At 42.9% G+C, this 23,474-nt stretch overlaps 2 protein-coding genes across 4 annotated transcripts; one reads left to right on the top strand and one right to left on the bottom strand.

Moving 5' to 3' along the window:
- Window positions 1–1,159: 1,159 nt before the first annotated feature.
- LOC100499582 (claudin 28b) lies at window positions 1,160–21,977 on the top strand. 3 transcript variants are annotated; one of them, XM_036967183.2, is made up of 2 exons: window positions 1,160–1,423; window positions 20,584–21,977. In XM_036967183.2, exon 2 carries the CDS (start codon window positions 20,596–20,598, stop codon window positions 21,229–21,231), a length of 636 nt encoding a protein of 211 aa, XP_036823078.1. In that variant the 5' UTR covers window positions 1,160–1,423; window positions 20,584–20,595; the 3' UTR covers window positions 21,232–21,977.
- Window positions 3,669–6,307, bottom strand: LOC110510222 (claudin-4-like). Its single transcript, XM_021591610.3, has one exon. The coding sequence runs from the start codon at window positions 5,704–5,706 to the stop codon at window positions 4,750–4,752; it is 957 nt and encodes a 318-aa protein (XP_021447285.3). The 5' UTR covers window positions 5,707–6,307; the 3' UTR covers window positions 3,669–4,749.
- Window positions 21,978–23,474: the final 1,497 nt, after the last annotated feature.

Here is a 23,474-nt window from a genome sequence, read left to right as displayed (position 1 = left end):
GTCAGTATCTGGTGTGACAACCATTTGCCTCGTGCAGCGTGACACATCTCCTTCACATAGAGTTGATCAGGCTGTTGATTATGGTCTGTGGAATGTTGTCCCACTCCTCTTCAATGGCTGTGCGAAGTTGCTGGACATTGGCGGGAACTGGAATAAGCTGACGTACACGTCAATCCAGAGTATCCCAAACATGCTCAATGGGTGACGTGTCTGATGAGTATGCAGGCCATGGAAGATCTGGGTTCCAGGAATTGTGTGCAGATCCTTCCGTAATGGGGCCGTGCATTATCATGCTGAAACATGAGGTGATGGCGGCAGATAAATTGACCTCAGGATGTCACGGATGTGCAAGGCACATAAAATTAAGTGAAGAGTTAGAATGGAGTTACAGAGTAACAGAGAACCTCACATAAACCTCTGTGCTGCACCTCAACAACTGCATGTGGTTCTGTCATAGGCGTAGTAAGTCACCTGTATTTTTCAGGGGAAAAGGAAGTTAGTTTGAAAATACTATATCCCTGAAAACAGGTAACATCTGCTTTCTGCCAACGCCACTAAGGATGTTGGTTGACAGGAGGAAATGGAGCCAATGGGGCTAATGCAGCTATTTGAAGCTAATGGTCCACAGCACATACATAGATAGAAAGACGACTCATCTCTATTTCAAAGAAGTTAATTTTCTTCTTATTTTGTGTTTGAAGAAAAGCATAAAGCTAATATTGATGATTTACCACCACCTGCAGTGCTGGAGTCCTGAACCAAATCTTGTCATTCATTTATTGTGGCCACTAGATCGCAGTGATATAACTTAAAACCATAACAAACCAAGACAATGCTCTGATCCTTAGCTGATCACTCCCAACCCATAGGAATCCCCACCCAATTGACTACTTTCATATCATGAATGTTAATTGTGGTGTCTTCATTGGTGTTTAAATTCAACTTGCCAGTTACCAGCTCAATCCTCTGAACTCAATGTGTATTGCAACTCTAGTGGATGTGCCACCGCAAAAATAGTCCACCTACACATTAGCAGAAGTTCCCTGAACAAACATGTTCAAACCTGTGGCATGCTCAAACCCTGTGGGCTATTGTGGGTGAAGTATTCAAAGGGGCCACACCCCTTGAAGGTTTCTTGAAGCAGTGTGAACAGCCTCCCATAAACGCTTTGTACAGCTGCTGCACCTCAACATCTAGACTTCCGGAACGATCCCTCACCTTCTGGGCCAAGCACAACCTCTGAATAGCTTTCTACCGTGTCCGTATCCTTCCTGACCAATCAGACAGTCAGAGGACTGAGAAGGATGCAGAATGGCAGCTCCAACTACAACATTTGAAGGACTCCCTTCTGTCAGCTAGCAATATTGCTAAGGTCGGAGATACAGTCAACTTCTACAACACCTGGGCAGACAACTATGATCAGGTAGTGAAATGATTCTAATTCATGTACTCTTATTGTACAGACTTCTTATAGATGACTGCTTACTGTGATCACTATGGCTTTTAAAATGAACCTCTTGGGCTGACGAGGTCAATTGTAAACAAGCAATTGTGTGTATAACCGAAACATACTACATGTGGGCTGTTGACTGTATATTCAATAACAGGATCATGCACTTCTGGACTTTTACCGGCCGAGTAGTGTCTGCAAAATGCCTGTCCTGTTTCCATGGTGACGGGGAGACAGCTATGGTTCTGGACTTGGCCTGTGGTCCCGGAATGGTCGCATCACTGATAAAACGCAAAACCACACTCACTGTGTAAGGACAGGAGGAGGGTGATTGACAACACCTCAATTCAAACATATATTCTTCCCACTAGCTGAGTAACTTGTATTGCAGCTTTGAAGTGAGTGATGACGTCTGTGATTTTGTGTCTGTCTGATATGCAGCTGAAGAAAATGGCGGTAGAAATCAAAAGAAAACTCACGTCTCTCTCTTCCAAAAATACTCGCTATAACATGGAGATATGGCCGTGTGGGAACACTAAACCCTAACCCTATAAAGGTGTGTATCAATTGAACCTTTTGATTTTTTTCAAATGTTTTTCTCGCTGATATGAAAGATAAGGTCCTTATGCTTCCACAACCGTACCGCAAGCGATGCGTGTTAATGTTCAGGCCGAGTGTCGGTAATCTAAACAGAACTCTCCCCCCCGTACAGAAGACGCCTTCGTCCAATGACCTCAGAGTCACGATCAAGGGCTAGGACAGATAATGAATTGAGTTCAGTGATTTAGCGGAGAATTCAGGTTTTCGATGTATTATCAAATACAAATGTTTCTTAGAATGCACTCATGTACAGTATTGTCTAATGGTATCAGGTATTTTTTTTTTTTTTTTTTTTTAAATAAAGAAAATGTTGCTTAATTTGCATAAATACACTAGGTGTAAGTTAAAATAAAGGGAGGAACAAGGCTGTAACCACTGAAAAACATGCTATTTTGTCGGCCTGCCTGTTCTGTCTAGACTGCCTCTTTAATTACTGTTACTTTCTGTTGCACAATTCAACAAGTGTGTCAATAGCAGGATACTCTCAGTCACCATGGAGACCAAAGTCACTTTTAAGATACAATATGAAACAAATAAAATACAGCACAGCACATATTGAACATGTTTTTTTTTTCTTCTAAAAGTTTGGTTATTTATTAAAAACAAAAACCAGAAATACCTTATTTACATACAGTACCAGTCAAAAGTTTGGACACACCTACTCATTCCAGGGTTTTTCTTTATTTTTACTATTTTCTACATTGTAGACAAATAGTGAAGACATCACAACTATGAAATAACACATGTGGGATCATGTAGTAACCAAAACAGTGTTAAACAAATCTAAATATATTTGAGATTCTTCAAAGTAGCCACACTTTGGCTTAATGACAGCTTTGCACACTCTTGGCAGTGCAAGTATGGCTCGTTCACCTGATCACCAATTGTTATTACAGCATTACCAAGAGTCTAGATGAGATGTACAACAGAAATATACCGTGCAGACATCAAGATCTTCTGAATGTCCAGATGAAAACCATCAGAAGATCTGACATTCTTGTCTCATGGCCTGATTACTACCTAAGCTGGGCTGCGTCAGAATGGGCGTACTATCTTATTTAGTATGTCAATTAATTTGTAATTTAGTGTCTTTCCAATTTTACGTTGTTAATGTCTAAAAATGCATCTCATCTCTCAAAAGACCACAACAACAACATTCTTTAAAGTCTACATCAGATAAGTGAATACAGTTGATACTGTATAGAGGACATATCATATCATACCTTCTTCTTACAGGTTCAATTTGAAAGGGGTAGGGGTGGTTTAAAACATATAGTGTTTTTTTTACCCCTTCTGACTAGGGTTGCAAAAATCCGGTAACTTTCCTAAAACGCCCAGGTTTTACAAAAATCCTGGTTGGAGGGTTTCCGGTTTCCTGCTTATTCCCTCTTGATTCCAGGAATCCACTAGCCAGGTCGCAATTGTAAATGAGAACTTGAGAAAGTGAATTTTGCAACACTACCTTTTTGACACTGAAATCCAAACTATGTGAAAAACAACCTTCTGTTTTGCCTTATCTCAAATTCATGTTTGTCAATGAAGGGGTAGCTCACCCAAATTACTAAATTACTTGTTTCCTTACCATGAAAGCAATATATGGACAAGGTGACACCACAAGTGGTTCCAAACATTTATTCATATTGTACATTCAGTCCTTGGGGCCTGAGGGTTTTCTCCTGCTCATTAATATATACCCTTTAGTCAATGAGAGTTACTGTGTTTACTGTGTTCATGTACAAACCCATCCAGACACCAGAGGGAGCTCAAACCTGCATTGTCATCCTAATTTGGCAAAACAGAGCTTGTGTTTGTTACATTGGGTTTAGTAGGCTAGAAGCATGTAGGCCGACAGTACATTTGATCCTCACCTCATGGTAGAGATATACTTGTTCAGGGTAAACAGGAAAACATCTGCATTTTAATAAACAAAACCCAGACGTCACATGTCCGTGATCTGGTGAAACTCACATTTGAATCCTTCACGAACATCACGGTGTGTATCCCAAATTTGCAACCTATTCCCTATGAGCCCTGGTCAAAAGTAGTGCATTGTATAGGCAATAGGGTGCCATTCGGAACACCCCATTTTATCGCTCCCTAACACAATGCAAACCATTGGTGTGAGCTCAGCCTCAACTCACTCTCTGTCAAACTGGTTTGTCCCGGCTGGGGCTTTCCATAGCGTAGCTGGTCACATACTAATTCATATTGAACTAATTCTGAGTTTTGTCACGTAAAAGAGCTACATGAAGAGGAAATGGTATTTTTAAATGTGTCAAAATGATGCTACGAAAACAAACTGCAGAACCAAGAAGCTTCATATAAACACTAATCAATAGTCTTACTGTATATGTCTGGTCATTGTTAAAGGGACTGAAAACATATTCACATCAAGGGAAGTAGACTTTTCTTTACATACATTATTACAGCAACAAAACATGGAACAGCTTTTACATGTCATAAACAAACCCAACTAATAAAAAGAACCTGACTTTCAGTGCCAGTTATATCCTTCAGCAAATATTCAAATGTCTAATATCACTTTTCACACACAAAACAAATAAACAAGTAAACAAGGCATATTTAATATCCATATTTTCCATAAACCATGCTCTCTCTCTGTGTGTGTGTGTGTGTGTGTGTGTGTGTGTGTGTGTGTGTGTGTGTGTGTGTGTGTGTGTGTGTGTGTGTGTGTGGTCTCAGAGATAGGTCTTAGTTGGGTTTAAGGATTCATCCTCACTGGGTGAAGACTTGTCTGCTAAACTCTCCTGAGACTCCAGTCTTTTCAACTGAGACTTTGTAGACGGTGCCTTACTCCCCCCAGACCCCGGCATGTAGTCCTGCTCTACCATACCTAGCCCGTACTCCTCCCAGGGAGGCCTGGTTTTCACCACTCCCCAGGGCTGAGACTTGGCAGATGCTGCCTGGCTGCTGTGAGACCTGGTAAAGGCCATTTTGCCGTTGGCCTGGGACTTTGTGGACGGTCCCCTGCTGTGCTGGGAGGCTGCTGCCTGGCTGGAGGCGGCTCCGTTGGAAGAGCGAACCACCAGGTAGCGAACAGAGGGGCTCTTATCCTCATCGTGGGCCGTGAGGGGGCAGGAGGAGCTGATGAACAGCCCCCCTCCCAGGATGAGAAGGATGGATGCCCCCCAGCCGATGTATAGACACGCCCCGATCTCCCTCCGCTGGGCATCGGTGGTGGAGCTGTAGAACCCCTGCACCACCGCCCCAGCAGCCCACGAAGTGGGGATCAGGCACAGCACCCCCGTGGCGATCAACACCGCGCCCGCTGTCACGGCAACCCGTTCTTTGACCCCGCCCCTTTGCTCATCCAGAAACCGAGTGCACTTCCCCCCGACGAAGGCCAGTAGGAGCCCGGCAGTGCCCGTGGCGATGGCGAGGACGGTGAGCGCTCTGGCGGCTTGGAGGTCGGAGGACAGGGCCAGGAGGGAGTCGTATGGTTTACACTGCATCTGGCCCGTACTCTCGACCACGCAGCTCATCCAGATACCCTCCCAGATGGTCTGAGACGTGATGATGGTGGCTCCAATGAAGGCCGTGACCCTCCACATGGGCAGGATGCAGGTCAGGATGACCCCCACCCAGCCCAGCAGGCTCAGGGCGCTGCCCAGCATCTGGATCCCCAGAGAGACCATGTTAGAGGGGGCAGAGGAGAGAACACACGGTCTCTCTAGCTGCTTGCTGGTTGTTGTCAGTCAGAGTCCTTAGAAAGTCTGACGTTCGCACGCCTCTGTCTCTCACAGTCCCTATCTACTCTATTGGCAATCCCTTTGGATTGTTCAGGGTCTGTGAGTCCTGAACTGAAACACTCTTTAGTCACTTCCCGTTTCCTCCAGTCTTTCAGTCCTTTATGGTTGGCAGGGTCTTTTTTTCAGCTGACCCTTCTTCAGTTTCAGCCTCTTCTCTCCCTCCGCTAAGCTTCTTTTATGTATAGTGGGTCACCAGAGATGACAGAGATCCCAGATTGCTGCCTTGCCCACCTGTTACAGGCCTATGTTCCTGCGTACAGTTCCTACCTGCCTACCTCTGGGTGTATCTGTGTCTCTATACCTGTTCTGCTACACCTGACTCTCTTTACCTCTCTCTCTCTCTCTACCTCTCTATTTTTTCTCTTTTTCTCCCTCCTCCTCTATCAGTCTTTCTGTCCTCTCTTCCTCCCTCCCTCCTCTCAAACACTCTCTCTGTGAATGGTGGCGTCAGTATTGTCTTTGCTCTCTCCTGAGTATCCACCTGGGTGACAGTGAGCAGGTGTATATACCACACCTCCCTCGGGGGGGGGGGGGGGTTGAGATATATGCATGTGACATCATCTTCTAGCCCAGCAGGGCCACGTTCAGTTGAAACACCTTCTCGAATGTTGCAGATAGAAATTCCATGAATAGAGCTGACGTTATTCAACATGTCAGAGAGGCATGTTTGTTCTACATAGCCAATTTCTATCTGAACGTTCCAAAAAGTTGCATCCTGCTGAACTCGCCCCAGGTTCTTCTCTGGGCAATTAGGGTGGGGCATGATGCAAAGCATTATGGGTCGTGGACATTGATGGACGTTTAACAAATGCTTTAGACTAAGATAGTACTTTATTCAGGCAATGTTCCTTAGTTGATGCCCTCATGAATATCTTACGCATCGTAACATTTCTGATTTTGCCAGACTTTTGATCTCTTCATTTGGGTTCAATTTGATACAACAATTATTACAATATGTGAGGGACAGACAGAATGTGTGTCAGTTGCGTGTGTGTATGTGTGGTGTATGTGTGTTTGAAGGGACACATTGAGCAGAGTGTGACAGGCAGAGGAGGGATGTGACGGGGAGGAGGGATGTGACGGGGAGGAGGGATGTGACGAGGAGGAGGGATGTGACGAGGAGGAGGGATGTGACGAGGAGGAGGGATGTGACGGGGAGGAGGGATGTGACGAGGAGGAGGGATGTGACGAGGAGGAGGGATGTGACGGGGAGGAGGGATGTGACGAGGAGGAGGGATGTGACGGGGAGGAGGGATTAGTGTAACAGGATCGTCTGAAAGAAAAAGCTTTTTGTTCAAACAAAAAAACGTCCTCTAGAAAAAACAGTTTGTAACCATACTCCCCCACTCCCAGACTTCAGAAACCCTTCCCTCTTCTTGTGGAGTTGTGAAGGAGGCTTTGTGTGGCCAAGGGGTGTCTCAGATTCCATGCTGTCAGTTATGAGATTAGAAAGGACCATGGGGACTGGTGCTGTGAATTACTATAATCTAAAGTGTTATGGTGCAAATCATCTGACTGCTGCTGATGGTGATTCAGACAGTATGTCTTGTTTTAAAAGCTGCACTGTGGAACGTTTTGGGCGACCTGACCAAATTCACATAGAAATGTGAGTTAAAGATATGTCATTCTCATTGAAAGCAAGTCTAAGAAGCGCTATATAAATCTGTTTCTATGTGCGCTATTTCTATGCTTCCCTTAAGTTTATTTGTTGCATGTTTTACTTTCAGTTTTGCACACCAGCTTCAAACAGCTGAAAATACAATGTTTAGATGGTACAACTATTCTCTACACTATGTACTGATTGTTTTGTCACATAACTGGAAATTGCACCTTTAAGTGTGTGTGTGTGTGTGTGTGCATGCGTGCGTGCGTGTGCGTGCGTGCATGCGTGTGTGTGTGTGTGTGTGTGCGTGCGTGTGTGTGTGTGCGTGCGTTCGTGCGTGCGTGTGTGCATGCGTGCTCTTATCTGGTAAATCTATGTTGTTGACACTGAAAACAGTATCCTGCTTGTTGCCAGTGCAAGGGACAGATGGAAATGCAGGCTGTGTAGAGTGTAATGTAAGGGGGGAGGGGCTGGTCCAACTCAAGGTGTCATAATAAAAAAATGCACCCCCCCTCCCCAAAGTAAAACATTATCACATGACCCTCCCCGTTTACTGTAAAATACATTGAACACAAAATAAAGTTAATGAGCACAAATGACAACGGTAGTGACCCTGTGTTTATAAACGTTGATATTGGCTTTGCCACTAAAGCATGCTTTTCAAATCAAACCAAATGTTATTTGTCACATACACATGTTTAGTAGATGTTATTGCCGGTGTGGCGAAATGCTTGTAGGACAAAGTTGCTTTGCAGCAAGAAGCAGAGCTGCCTATCTGTCGCCACCATCTTGACAGTTTCTTGCTTTTGTGGCATAGTCGATGCCACGCAGGGCAAAGAGCCAGAAGGTTGACGGTTCGCAGGGCTACGGGCCAGAAGGTTGACTGTTCGCAGGGCTACGAGCCAGAAGGTTGACGGTTCGCAGGGCTACGGGCCAGAAGGTTGACTGTTCGCAGGGCTACGGGCCAGAAGGTTGACGGTTCGCAGGGCTACGAGCCAGAAGGTTGACTCTTCGCAGGGCTACGAGCCAGAAGGTTGACGGTTCGCAGGGCTACGGGCCAGAAGGTTGACGGTTCGCAGGGCTACGAGCCAGAAGGTTGACTGTTCGCAGGGCTACGAGCCAGAAGGTTGACTGTTCGCAGGGCTACGAGCCAGAAGGTTGACAGTTCGCAGGGCTACGAGCCAGAAGGTTGACGGTTCGTTTGACCACCACAGACAAGCTCACTTTCCCTGCCTGTTTTCAGTTAGGGGGAAATCAGATTTTCAACATTTTGATGCCATATTTATAATTATATATGCAACAGATTTTCCACCAACAGGTTTCTGTGCCAATGCACCACACAACCAATAAACAAATTATACTGACTTTGAGCACTTCAATATCATGGTTTGTGTTTTCAACACCACAATAATAAACTGTCAATGTCGACAAACAGAAAATCCATCCCTCCCTTCTACAGGGATGGCCCCATTCTGGTCAACTGAGATTTATTTAGTCAAGCAGTCACAAATATATATTTTTTTTCATGGTACACAAGACACCAGTCTGATTAGCACCTGTCTCAGTGGACTAATCCATTGCAGATCCTGTGGGGGTGGCACAGCCAGTTTAGATTTGACTTCACACAATCACATCACATCAAGCTAAACATCATTGACAGGGATAAAAAGTGGTCCTTTCCTAAATTGGCCATGAATGGTTTTACTTAATTCTCTGTACTGGCCAATGATTATAACCAACCATGCATTGTGCCCCTGGCCTGAGAGGATGGAAGTTCAATATGTAGCTAGATGTAGTAGGCTAATGTTAACTAGCTGGCTAATTGTTGCCCATGAAATGAAGTTGAAAGGAAGTTGCCAGTGTTATGCAATGGAACGATCTAAATGTAAAAGGGGGCAACGATTAAATTGAACACCCTCCCCCGCATAGAATTAACACAAAATAATGTTTATGAGCACAAATATCAAATGCGACACTGTGTTTATAAAAGTTGATATTGACTTTGCCACTTCAGCCTACTTTTGTGGCACAATCGATGCCACGCAGGGCTACGGGCCAGAAGGATGAGGGTTTGCCGACCACCACAGACTCTTCCTGCCTCTTTCATTACACTACGATCAATTAGCCAGGTAGCCTAGGACAACTAAAACTCAAAGTGTGTACTGTATGACAGAGTCATAGACCGTTTCAGCAACATGAGAGGAGGATGGTATTGGCGTTTCTCTACAAGTAGGGGGAGACACGTTTTTTTTCTACTTACGCACACACACACACACACACACATACAAACGCATACAGAAATCAGTTCCATGGACAGCCACATGATATTTAGCTGACGTTGATTGTACTAATTGTTTTTGGAATCTTTTAGTCGTCACCTTATTAGACAGAGGTGATTTGATGATGTTGAAATGTTAACGCAGCTCCTGTTTTCTTTGCGACTTGCGGACTGCACCCAAAACCGATATTTTGGTATTTGTTTCATTAGTCCATTGTCGACAGTACCAAAATGTTGTGCTTGTCAGCAATCAAGTTTTCATGATATGTAACTTTCAAAATACAGAAATCATGTGTATTTAATCATTAGGATCATCTGAGGCAAAATGCATCATAGTGGATGATTTCTGTATTTTGGGTAGAGTTTTACTTTAACTTGATTGCCCGTGCTGTAGGTCATGTAACTGTTTGTTACATGCAATATGTTTTGTGGACTTCACCAGGCAGATGTTGCTCTCCAGTTTTGTGATGAAACAAAGGTGTGGTTGAATTTATTCTGCCACTGTATCTTCTTATTGTCTCGGCCTCAGACCTATATATCACGGCGTCAAGACATATGAACTAACAGGTTATAGAGCAAATCATGCAATTATTACAACACACAGGTTGTAATATGGATTTTTTAAAATCCTGTCATGACCTACACCTGTCTTGGCTTCCCCAGTGATTTCACCTACGCACCATTACTGTGGCACAGTAAATCACTCTAAGATGTGCTGCTGAAATTGTATATGGTTATATTATGTAAGAACAATGGTGCAACTATGGTTGTAAAATTACTGGAACTTTCAATAAATTGCCTGGTTTTCCCGAAATCCCGGTAAACATGTTCCAAACGGTCAGAAATATAATAACATTGTAATGTGAAGGACCGACCTCTGAAGAGAATAGCTACCCCTGAGGGCTTGTTTTAGTTGTCACCTGACCAAAGAGATCAGAGGATGTCGGAGGAAGGTCTGACATCAGAGTTTCCAGAAGCTCCTGGGCAGAGGTCGCAGGTGGTCTTGTCTCAGTACCATCTGACTGCTGTTAGCTGGTTGATTATCTCTGGTCGATCTGGGCTGGATGGTTGGGCGCAGAAGTCATGCAGGTCTCCTTTTTATCAACTGTGATGAGGGTTGGGTGAGCTCTCCAATCTGCTTGACCTTCGCTGGTTGTTGCAAGGCTGGCGGGTCTGGGCTGTATGTCGTCAGCAGAAGTTCCGGGCGCACTCTGTTGGTCTGGTTCATCCTGGTGAGGGACTTGGTGGTTGTGGGGGAGGAGGTTGGTTGCTCTCAGGTGGAGCGTCTGGCTTGTAGGGGTCATGCTGTCTTGTTCTGTTGGCATATTTTAGATTTATTTTATTTAACTAGACAAGTCAGTTAAGAACAAATTCTTACTTACAATGACAGTCTACCTGGCATGGACGGGGGCTGGGATAAAATATATATAGATAGATAGATAGATATAATATATATAGATAGATAGAGATATATATATACATAATATATATATATAGATATAGGACAAAACATACGTCAAGAGAAGAGAGACACCACAATACTACATAAAGAGAGACCTAAGACAGCACAGCATGGCAGCAACACATGAAAACACAGCATGGTAGCAACACATAACACAGCATGGCAGCAACACATGAAAACACAGCATGGTAGCAACACATAACACAGCATGGCAGCAACACATGAAAACACAGCATGGCAGCAACACAAAACATGGTACAAACATTATTGGGCACAGACAACAGCACAAAGGGCAAGAAGGTAGAGACAACAATACATCATGCGAAGCAGCCACAACTGTCAGTAAAAGTGTCCATGATTGAGTCTTTGAATGAAGAGATGGAGATAAAACGGTCTAGTTTGAGTGTTTGTTTCTAGCTCGTTCCAGTCGCTTGCTGCAGCGAACTGAAAAGAGGAGTGACCCAGGGATGTGTGTGCTTTGGGGACCTTCAACAGAATGTGAGTGGCGGAACGGGTGTTGAAGTGAAAGATGAGGGCTGCAGTAACTATCTCAGATAGGGGGGGAGTGAGGAGTAGTTGGGCAGGTTCTGAAGGAGTAGTTGGGCAGGTTCTGAAGGAGTGGTTGGGCAGGTTCTAAAGGAGTAGTTGGGCAGGTTCTGAAGGAGTAGTTGGGCAGGTTCTAAAGGAGTAGTTGGGCAGGTTCTAAAGGAGTGGTTGGGCAGGTTCTGAAGGAGTGGTTGGGCAGGATCTAAAGGAGTGGTTGGGCAGGTTCTAAAGGAGTAGTTGGGCAGGTTCTAAAGGAGTGGTTTGGCATGTTCTAAAGGAGTAGTTGGGCAGGTTCTAAAGGAGTGGTTGGGCAGGTTCTGAAGGAGTGGTTGGGCAGGTTCTAAAGGAGTGGTTGGGCAGGTTCTAAAGGAGTGGCTGGGCAGGATATAAAGGAGTGGTTGGGCAGGTTCTAAAGGAGTGGTTGGGAAGGATCTAAAGGAGTGGTTGGGCAGGATCTAAAGGAGTGGTTGGGCAGGTTCTAAAGGAGTGGTTGGGCAGGTTCTAAAGGAGTAGTTGGGCAGGTTCTAAAGGAGTAGTTGGGCAGGTTCTAAAGGAGTGGTTGGGCAGGTTCTAAAGGAGTGGTTGGGCAGGTTCTGAAGCAGTAGTTGGGCAGGTTCTAAAGGAATAGTTGGGCAGTTTCTAAAGGAGTGGTTGGGCAGGTTCTGAAGGAGTGGTTGGGCAGGTTCTAAAGGAGTGGTTGGTGGCTCTATCCATGTTGCACTTAATTCCTTGGTCTCTCTTGGGTATGTTCAGAGCTCCTGCAGAAGGTGAGTGTGTTTTCAGCTGCAGCACAGCCTAGGGAACCACACTTGCTGCAGTCTTTGGGCTGGTTTGCGTTGAAGATATGGCCCCTACAATGTCCTAATTGGATAATTGATGGCATGTGCTGCAATCTTCCGAAGTCTTTTCTAAGGCAGACAACAAAGTGCCTAGCACCTGTTCTAATAACATCCTAATCTCTTAATTAACTCTATGCCCAGTATTACAGTGCAATTGAAGGAAAGCCAAGTCTGGATGTCTCTGGTGCTGATCTTTTCTGAGTACATTATTAGCGTGATTGTTCTCGAGTCTCTTTCAAAAAGTAGTGTCGTGGAAATTCACCACTAAGGACTTCAACTCAATATAAATGAATCAATCTTCATTATTATGGCATGAGAGAGGTTCACAAACTCAATACATGCTTGATGAAAACCCTGAAGAGGGTGTTCTCTTTCAGTCCGTATATAAGGCTACACAAACAAGTCATATAAGCATGATTTATATTATTCATTATTAATGTTGGTTCCTGCATGTGACTGAAGAGGCTTTTTCTCTCAAAGCTGAGACCTTGAAACTGAGATACTCCTATTGGTTCCCAGAGCAATGATCTGGGTGTACTGCCAATTGGTCTGAGGAGGTCGTCACAGTCACCTGCATGAACCAAGATAGAGTGAGAGGAGATGCTGTGTACAATTCAAGGCTATCTCTTCAGACAACAACATTTTCCCTCATATTCTCTCCTTTTATCACTCAGTTATAATTATTGTAAAATGTTAAGGTAAGCATTATATTATGGTTTAAACTATCAAAGGATGTCCTATACTTCTACTAAAGTAAACTAAATCAACACATAAAACCAGACACTATCCTTTCAAACCCTTCACTCTGCATTGTACAATCTAAAATACACACACATACACAAGGGATCTGTAGACTCGGAGGTAAATACATCTCTCAATGTTTATCCATTGTTTCCATAGTTCTTACCACAATCAGGTTGCATTGACCTGTTCTGTACTTACTGTCCCTGGGACATCAAGTAGTCACAATACAAAACCTGTTGTTTAACAAATACAATAGGGCCTTCAAGAAAGATTGATCTACTTTTTATCTGTGGGTATTGCTGTATTAAAATGTTGTCTCCCCTGAGGGGCGTCCCTATTGTGGCTGATTAATTTAATTTCATTATTGACGAAGCCTCTGATTTAACATGGCGATGATATTTTGCATTATAAGCTGTTTTAAAAGCATAGAAAATGCACCAGTCTTTGTCTGAGGCTTTATTTCCCAGACCCTTTAGACAGTCATACTCATCAGGAAATTTGGTAGTGACCATTTCATCAGTCCTCTTGATTATGAGGGCCCAGCAGGGCGCCCCTTCTCCGATTACCATCTACAGTTGAAGTTGGAAGTTTACATACACCTTAGACAAATACATTTAAACTCAGTATTTCAGAATTACTGACATTTAATCCTAGTAAGAATTCCCTGTCCTAAGTCAGTTAGGATCACCACTTTATTTTAAGAATGTGAAATGTCAGAATAATAGTTGAGAGTGATTTATTTCAGGTTTTTTCTTTCATCACATTCCCAGTGGGTCAGAAGTTTACATACACTCAATTAGTATTTGGTAGCATTGCCTTTAAATTGTTTAACTTGGGTCAAATGTTTTGGGTAGCCTTTCACAAGCTTCCCACAATAAGTTGGGTGAATTTTGGCCCATTCCTCCTGACAGAGCTGGTGTAACTGAGTCGGGTTTGTAGGCCTCCTTTCTTGCACACACTTTTTCAGTTCTGCCCACCAATTTTCTATGGGATTGAGATCAGGGCTTTGTGATGGCCACTCCAATACCTTGACTTTGTTTTCCTTAAGCTATTTTGCCACAACTTTGGAAGTATGCTTGGGGTCATTGTCCATTTGGAAGACCCATTTGCAGCCAAGCTTTAACTTCCTGACTGATGTCTTGAGATGTTGCTTCAATATATCCACATAATTTACCTCTTCATGATGCCATCTATTTTGTGAAGTGCACCAGTCCCTCCTGCAGCAAAGCACCCCCACAACATGATGCTGCCACCCCCGTGCTTCACGGTTGGGATGGTGTTCTTCGGATTGCAAGCCTCCCCCTTTTTCCTCTAAACATAACGATGGTCCTTATGGTCAAACAGTTCTATTTTGTATCATCAGACCAGAGGACATTTCTCCAGAAAGTACAATCTTTTTCCAGATGTGCAGTTGCAAACCGTAGTCTGGCTTTTTTTATGGCAGTTTTGGAGCAGTGGCTTCTTCCTTGCTGAGCGGCCTTTCAAGTTATGTCGACATAGGACTTGTTTTACTGTGGATATAGATACTTTTGTACCTGTTTCCTCCAACATCTTCACAAGGTCCTTTGCTGTTGTTCTTGGATTGATTTGCACTTTTCTCACCAAAGTACGTTCCATTCTAGGAGACAGAACGCATCTCCTTCCTGAGAGGTATGACGACTGCGCGGTCCCATGGTGTTTATACTTGCGTACTATTGTTTGTACAGATGAACGTTGTACCTTCAGGCGTTTGGAAATTGCTCCCAAGGATGATCCAGACTTGTGAAGGTCTTCAATTGTTTTTCTGAGGTCTTGGTTAATTTCTTTTGATTTTCCCATGAGGTCAAGCAAAGAGGCACTGAGATTGAAGGTATGCCTTGAAATACATCCACAGGTACACCTCCAATTGATTCAAATTATGTCAATTAACAGCTTCTAAAGCCATGACATCATTTTCTGGAATGTTCCAAGCTGTTTAAAGGCACAGTCAACATCGTGTATGTAAACTTCTGACCCACAGGAATTGTGATGCAGTGAATTATGAGTGAAATAATCTGTCTGTAAACAATTGTTGGAAAAATGACTTGTGTCATGCACAAAGTAGATGTTGTAACCGACTTGCCGAAACTATAGTTTGTTAGTTTGTTAGTTTAAACAAGTTTTAATGACTCCACCCTAAGTGTATGTAAACTTCCGACTTCAACTGTTTTTTGTTTTTATAAACTTGCTAAAATGTCTAAAAACCTGTTTTTGCTTTGTCATCATGGGGTATTTTGTGTAGATTGCTGAGAAAAATAAATAATTTAATACATTTTAAATTAGGGTTGTAACCTAACAAAATGTGGAAAATGGAAGGGGTCTGAATACATTTCGAATGCACTGTATCTCCTTTAATCCAAGCAAACCGACAAAAATCGTCAACATACTGAACCAAATACTCAATCCAGGATTAACAAAAGAAGAGAGGAGAAAAGAAGAAAGCATTATCTAAATCAATTACTGAAAAACAACTACCTGGAGGCATCTGGGATAAAATGGTAACAGTGTTAGGCACCAGGGGTAATCTAGCATGTACAGCATCTTTTACTATTCTTAGGTCTTGCACAAAATGGTAATCACCAGATTGTTTCCTAAGAGGTAAAGTTGGTGTGTTTTTAGGGCAAATTCGGGCAGGGAACCAGTGCACTTCTTTCAACTAACGCACTATGAATGGGAATGATACCCTTTTCAGCTTCTTTGCCTAGAAGGTACTGAGCTTTGTAAGGTCTGTTGGTGCTTTTTGGAATAACCACAATTGGCGCAGCTCCTTTCATGCATACAATGTCAGTCTTTGATTTAGCCCACGGTTCTTCAGGTACAGTACCAGTCAAAAGTTTGGACACACCTACTCATTCCATGGTTTTTCTTTATTTTAGCTGTTTTCTACATTGTAGAATAATAGTGAAGACATCCAAACTATGAAATAATGCATATGGATTCATGTAGCAGTCAAAAAAGTGTTAAACACATCAAAATATATTTAATAGAATATAAATAGAGAATGCCAAAAGTGTACCAAGCTGTCATCAATGCAAAGGGTGGATACTTTGAAGAATCTCACATATAAAACATATTTAGATTTGTTTAACACTTTTTGACTGGTACTCTATATATATTTTTGAAAACCATATTTCCACTTTTACATTATTGGGTATTGTGTCTAGGCCAGCGGCAAAATCAATCTCAATTTAATACATTTTAAATTGAGGCTATAAGACAACAAAATGTGGAAAAAGTCAAGGGGTGTGAATACTTTTCTGAAGGCACTGTTTAGATTTTATCTGGTCTGGATCGACCAAATGTGTACCTGTTTGGGGTCGGAGTTCATTACAATAATACCCAGCATGCATTACAAGTGTTTGTTTTAACGTTTACATTTTGGTCATTCAGCAGATGCTCATATCCAGAGCGACTTGAGGTGCATTCAACTAAGGTAGATGAACAACAACATATCACAGTCATAGCAAGAAATAAAGAACTGTGTCACCGTTACTGAGAATGTTATTATAGTTAAAGTGGTTTGTTGGTTTATTCAATTGGTTGGGCTACTTTAAACATCATTTCTTCCAGTAGTGATGGGCATTCCGCTTGTTCAGCAAAGCTCACCAAAAAGAGCCGGCTCTTTAAAAAATATGTTTTGCATCAAACAGTTTGCGATAGTTTGACTATGTTCTAATTAAATTCAATTTCTAATTAAATTATTAAATGAAATCATGCTCTACCTTAAAACTTCTTAAGGCTAGGGGACAATATTCTGACGTCCGGATGAAAAGCGTGCCCAAAGTAAACTGCCTGTTACTCAGGCCCAGAGGCTTGGATATGCATATAATTTTTAGTTTCGGATAGAACACACTCAAATGTTTCTACCACTGTTAAAATAATGTCTGTGAGTATAACAGAACTGATTTGGCAGGCGAAACCCATAGGACAAACCATCCAGGGGAATTTTTTTTTGAGGTCATAGGATTTTTCAATGGGAAACCCTATTTATTAGGAACCTGGTTGCAGTTCCTATGGATTCCACTAGATGTCAACAGTCTTTAAAAATTGGTTGAACGTTTTCTTTTGAGAAATTAAGAAGTAGTGCTGTTCTTTGTGCATGTCACTCTGAAGGCCCCTGGTCTTTTGTTGTGCGTGAACAGGAGCGCACTCCGTGATATTTTTATTCGGTATTGGAAACAGATTATCCCATTTTAAACTTTATTGATTATTTACAATTTAGGATACCTGAGGTTGGATTAGGAGCGTTGTTTGAAATGTTCGGACCAAGTTTACAGGTCAACTATTAGATACTTTGTAGTCATGTTGGGCGAGTTGGAATCGGTGTATTTCTGAATCAAACGCAACAAATAAATTGACATTTTGGGGATATAAAGAAGGAATTTATCGAACAAACCGACCATTCATTGTGTCCCTGAGGCATTTGGGATTGCAAAAAGAAGAAGATCTTCAAAGGTAAGGCATTTATTATATTGTTATTTCTGACTTTTGTGTCGCACCTGCCTGGTTGAAAAATGATTTTCATGTGTTTGCATGCTGGGCGCTGTCCTCAGAAAATCGCATGGTGTTCTTTCGCCATAAAGCTTTTTTTAAATCTGTCACTGCGGCTAGATTAACAAGGAGTTAAGCTTTATTTTGATGTATTACACTTACAGTGCCTTGCGAAAGTATTCGGCCCCCTTGAACTTTGCGACCTTTTGCCACATTTCAGGCTTCAAACATAAAGATATAAAACTGTATTTTTTTGTGAAGAATCAACAACAAGTGGGACACAATCATGAAGTGGAACGACATTTATTGGATATTTCAAACTTTTTTAACAAATCAAAAACTGAAAAATTGGGCGTGCAAAATTATTCAGCCCCTTTACTTTCAGTGCAGCAAACTCTCTCCAGAAGTTCAGTGAGGATCTCTGAATGATCCAATGTTGACCTAAATGACTAATGATGATAAATACAATCCACCTGTGTGTAATCAAGTCTCCGTATAAATGCACCTGCACTGTGATAGTCTCAGAGGTCCGTTAAAAGCGCAGAGAGCATCATGAAGAACAAGGAACACACCAGGCTGGTCCGAGATACTGTTGTGAAGAAGTTTAAAGCCGGATTTGGATACAAAAAGATTTCCCAAGCTTTAAACATCCCAAGGAGCACTGTGCAAGCGATAATATTGAAATGGAAGGAGTATCAAGTTTAAAGTTTGCCACAAGCCACCTGGGAGACACCAAACATGTGGAAGAAGGTGCTCTGGTCAGATGAAACCAAAATTGAACTTTTTGGCAACAATGCAAAATGTTATGTTTGGCGTAAAAGCAACACAGCTGAACACACCATCCCCACTGTCAAACATGGTGGTGGCAGCATCATGGTTTGGGCCTGCTTTTCTTCAGCAGGGACAGGGAAGATGGTTAAAATTGATGGGAAGATGGATGGAGCCAAATACAGGACCATTCTGGAAGAAAACCTGATGGAGTCTGCAAAAGACCTGAGACTGGGACGGAGATTTGTCTTCCAACAAGACAATGATCCAAAACATAAAGCAAAATCTACAATGGAATGGTTCAAAAATAAACATATCCAGGTGTTAGAATGGCCAAGTCAAAGTCCAGACCTGAATCCAATCGAGAATCTGTGGAAAGAACTGAAAACTGCTGTTCACAAATGCTCTCCATCCAACCTCACTGAGCTCGAGCTGTTTTGCAAGGAGGAATGGGAAAACATTTCAGTCTCTCGATGTGCAAAACTGATAGAGACATACCCCAAGCGACTTACAGCTGTAATCGCAGCAAAAGGTGGCGCTACAAAGTATTAACTTAAGGGGGCTGAATAATTTTGCACGCCCAATTTTGCAGTTTTTGATTTGTTAAAAAAGTTTGAAATATCCAATAAATGTCGTTCCACTTCATGATTGTGTCCCACTTGTTGTTGATTCTTCACAAAAAAATACAGTTTTATATCTTTATGTTTGAAGCCTGAAATGTGGCAAAAGGTCGCAAAGTTCAAGGGGGCCGAATACTTTCGCAAGGCACTGTATTACCTGTACGGTAGTGACACTTCTTAGATGAAGATTTACCAACTTCCTCTTTAATTTTATAGACCTTGGCACTACATGCATACATGTCATCCTGCTAACTCCTCTGAAAGGGACACCCCTGTTCTGGAAAAGACCCAAGAGGTTTAACCAAAGCAACAGTACATAGTTGGCCATAACAGTTACAGGAATATCCAGCCATGCATGTCTAATGGTGTCAAATGACCCAAAGCACATAACTAGTTTTGCCGACTCCTTCTGGAATAAATATTTGCAACATATGTACTGAAAAATTCACAATATAATCTCGTCACCTGGTGATATGTGTAGGGGTGTGGCTTAAGGCACATTCATTCTACAGTATTTGAATGTGTTGGTGTGCAAATTCAATCTGGAGTGCCAGAGTACGCCCAGATTGCCCTCGGGGCATTCATAAATCGAGAGCGTTGTCAGATTGAGCGCTACTACGAACGGACAGAGGGCACACTGAACGTCTGGCTGAAGAGTAGGGTTGATCCGAGCATTCTGGCCTCACAGTGGTAGTCAAGCACCCAAGCTAACTGGCTAACTACTTCCAGACACAAATGAGAGAACACATCACTCTGACCATTTTACTCGCCCTAGCAGAGCTGATCAGACTGTTTGTATGTTATCCAGAGCATTGGTGACTGTAACTGCTGCTGGCAACAATTTAATTACGCTTTTTTGCCAACATTTACTGGAACCGGCCATATTCAACAGGTGTTGAGCGTTTGTAAATTCCTCAGTGTCTGAGTGTGCCCGTGTGTTTCGGTAGTGATATCACAAGGTGGGACTGCATTCTTTTGAGGGAAGATGCTTCAAAATAAACAAAACTACTAATTAGATCAGTGTCTTTCAATGTAAAACAACTCAATATGTTTTATTGAAATAATAGTGTTAAATACAAAAATCAGAAATTGTTTAATTTTCAAACATGAAGTTTCGGAATCAGGGATTGGGACAGAAATAGATGTATAAACAATAGGAGAGTTTCGGGTCAGGTGACATACCTTAGGAAACCAGTTTCACTTGGTAGCTGAGAGAGAAAGAGAGATGAAAAAACTCCACCCTATTCCGTCACTTTTTCATGGTAAACCCTATAAGTCAGAGCCATAGAGTAGGTGAGTTCTTCATTGTCAACATCTACCCTGTTCAGACTATACTCTCCTGTCTCTCTCTCTCTCTCTCTCCCTCCGTCAACTCAATCCATCCATTCTACCAGGGCTCCATCAGGATGGTGTCAGCTGGGTTACAGATGCTGGGCACGGCCCTGGCGATCATCGGCTGGCTGGGAAGCATCATCATCTGTGCTCTGCCCATGTGGAAGGTGACAGCTTTCATCGGAGCCAACATCGTCACCGCTCAGGTCATCTGGGAAGGGTTATGGATGAACTGTGTGACCCAGAGCACGGGACAGATGCAGTGTAAGGTCTACGACTCCCTCCTGGCCTTACCTCAGGACCTGCAGGCCGCCAGAGCTCTGATCATAATCGCCATAATTGCCGGCGTGTTCGCCATCCTGCTGGGCATCGCCGGCGGGAAGTGCACCAACTTCGTGGATAACGAGAGGTCCAAGGCCAAGGTAGCCATCGCTAGCGGGGTCGTCTTCCTCATTGCTGCCCTTCTGGTTCTGGTCCCTGTCTGCTGGTCGGCCAACACCATCATCCGAGACTTCTACAACCCCCTTTTGGTCGAGGCCCAGAGAAGGGAGCTGGGAGCCTCACTCTACATCGGCTGGGGCTCCGCAGGGCTGATGATCCTGGGCGGGGCGCTCCTCTGCTGCTCCTGCCCCCCCAAAGATGAGAACCACAATGTCAAGTACTCCAAGGCTGCTAGTTCCGTGGCTGGCAGCAGCAAGGCCTACGTCTAGAGGGTTAGACACACCACACACCACAGACCAGACCACCACAGACCAGCACCAAGGGATGAGGGGATGGATAGCCTGCCTGGGTGAGAGGACTGGGAGGTGGTGGTGGTGTTGAAAACGGGACTCTCCAGGTTGTTCACTGTGCTGTTTTTACTGATGCTTTTCCCACAATCTTTGCATGAATGAAGTTTCTCTCTCGTGTGAATTTGCTGATGGAGTTTTTTGCTTTTACTGTCATGTTCGACTGTGGTACCAAAGTGAAATATAAGATGTATGAGTGGGTTGACAGTGTGTTGGCTAAAGTATGTACTCTTCTACTTAGTGTAAAATGTGATATCAGTTACTGTGCAACCCATTTAGTCAAGTGTAGAGGAATCCTTTTCTAAGGCCTCAAGTCTACAATCAAACATCGTAAAAACAGAATTCCACTCACTTTTGAAGACACTGTTATTATTAATTTGAAAGCACGTTTTTGGACTCTTTCTCGAATTTTAGTTGTAAAACAACTGGCACGTTCATGAATTAGGGAAGGTTGGATTTAACTGTTTGATTAACATTGTTTTCTGTTTTTGTATGTCGCCTTCCGAAGGTCACATGGACTTGTTTTGTTTTTATCACTCAATACTAGCATATATTATTATTATTAATATTATTCTATATTATCCACATCCTAAGACATATTTAAAAAACGATATATTAAGTATTCTATTATTCCAAGTAAACGTTTTAATAAACAATTATATTTCAAAGTATTGTTGGATCCTTTTTTAAACTTGACCTCATAATGACTGTTTGTTTTCCTGAGGGCAATAGCACAATGTGTATGTATGTGTGTCACACACCGAAAGTATGTGGTGTGACACACCGAAAACAACTGGTTGGGCAGTGCTGCACTCAAATATTTGTGCATGAAGGAATCTGTGCAAACAGGTATGTTACTAAGAGATGTAACAATGTGGCCTACTTCAGAGGGAATGCTACAAATCAACACACAGAGAGAGGGGGAGATGAAGAAGAGGAAGAGGTAGAAACAGAGAGGGAGATGAAGAAGTAGAAACAGAGGGGGAGATGAAGAAATAGAAACAGACAGGGGGAGACTACTCAGTCAAGTAGGCCTGCTAGTGATAGTGGTGGAGCCAGCACCCCCACACGTGGAGATGTATCCACTCAGTCAAGTAGGCCTGCTAGTGGTAGTGGTGGAGATGTATCCACTCAGTCAAGTAGGCCTACTAGTGGTAGTGGTGGAACCAGCACCTCCACACGTGGAGATGTATCCACTCAGTCAAGTAGACCTACTCCGCGACTCACAGCAACGCAGTCTTCTATGGACCAGTTTATGCAAAAGTCTATGTCTGTAGCAAAACAAGGCCAAATTGATATTGCATTGGCTAAAATGATTGCTACCGATTTCCAGACATTTTTGATTGTGGAGGACAGACGGTTTAGAAATTATAGCAATAGTCTAAATCCAATGTACACAATTCCAAGCAGGAAAACCCTTTCAAAATCACTTATTCCACAACTGTACGAGAGCACACAGGCTTCAGTGTGGGAAAGAGTCCAAAAAGCTACTGCAGTTTGCCTTACCACTGACTGCTGGACATCAAGGGTAATCACTTCTTACATGTCGGTTACATGTGACTTCAATGAAGATTTTCTCAATGTCTAGCTGTCTTCTGGACTGCTTTGAGTTCAGCGACAGACACACCTCAGAGAACTTGGCAGAGCAACTGTTGAGAGTGGCAAGAGAATAGCAAGTAGATGGAAAAGTGGTCTGTTGTGTTAGCGACAATGCAGCTAACATAACCAAAGCCATGAAAATGTTAAAATTGACCCATCATCCATGTCTTTCCTACACAATCAACCTGATTGTAAGAGATGCTCTGAAGGTGATGAAGCCGACCTTGGACAAAGTGAAAGCAGCTGTGGAATACTTCCACAGGAGCACAGTAGGTGCTGAAAAACTAAAGTCTACACAAAACTAGATGGGGATGCCATCATCTCTACCCTGGCCGTTGTCAATGCACCTGTTGATGCTCTGACCCAAGAGGAATGGGAGGTGGTGGAGGAGGTGTGCAGAGTCCTGGAACCCTTTGAGCAGGTCACTGTGGAGATCAGTGGAGAGAGGTACAGTAAGCAGTTATTACTACATCATTATTTAATCCAGTATTATATATGTATATGAGCAGTGATGAGAATGTAGTATCAATAGATAAAACATGAACCTGAACTAATAAGTTACTGTT

This window comes from Oncorhynchus mykiss, chromosome 29 (genome assembly GCF_057628025.1).
Source record: "Oncorhynchus mykiss isolate SJ-2025 chromosome 29, ASM5762802v1, whole genome shotgun sequence".
In the NCBI taxonomy this organism is placed as follows: domain Eukaryota; kingdom Metazoa; phylum Chordata; class Actinopteri; order Salmoniformes; family Salmonidae; genus Oncorhynchus; species Oncorhynchus mykiss.
Note: the sequence above shows the minus strand (reverse complement) of the source record. Positions and strands in the feature narration are given on the sequence as shown.

Coding starts and splice junctions, on each gene's coding strand:
- LOC110510222 (XM_021591610.3), bottom strand. CDS start 5,706: ATGGTCTCTCTGGGGATCCAGATGCTGGGCAGCGCCCTGAGCCTGCTG.
- LOC100499582 (XM_036967183.2), top strand. CDS start 20,596: ATGGTGTCAGCTGGGTTACAGATGCTGGGCACGGCCCTGGCGATCATC.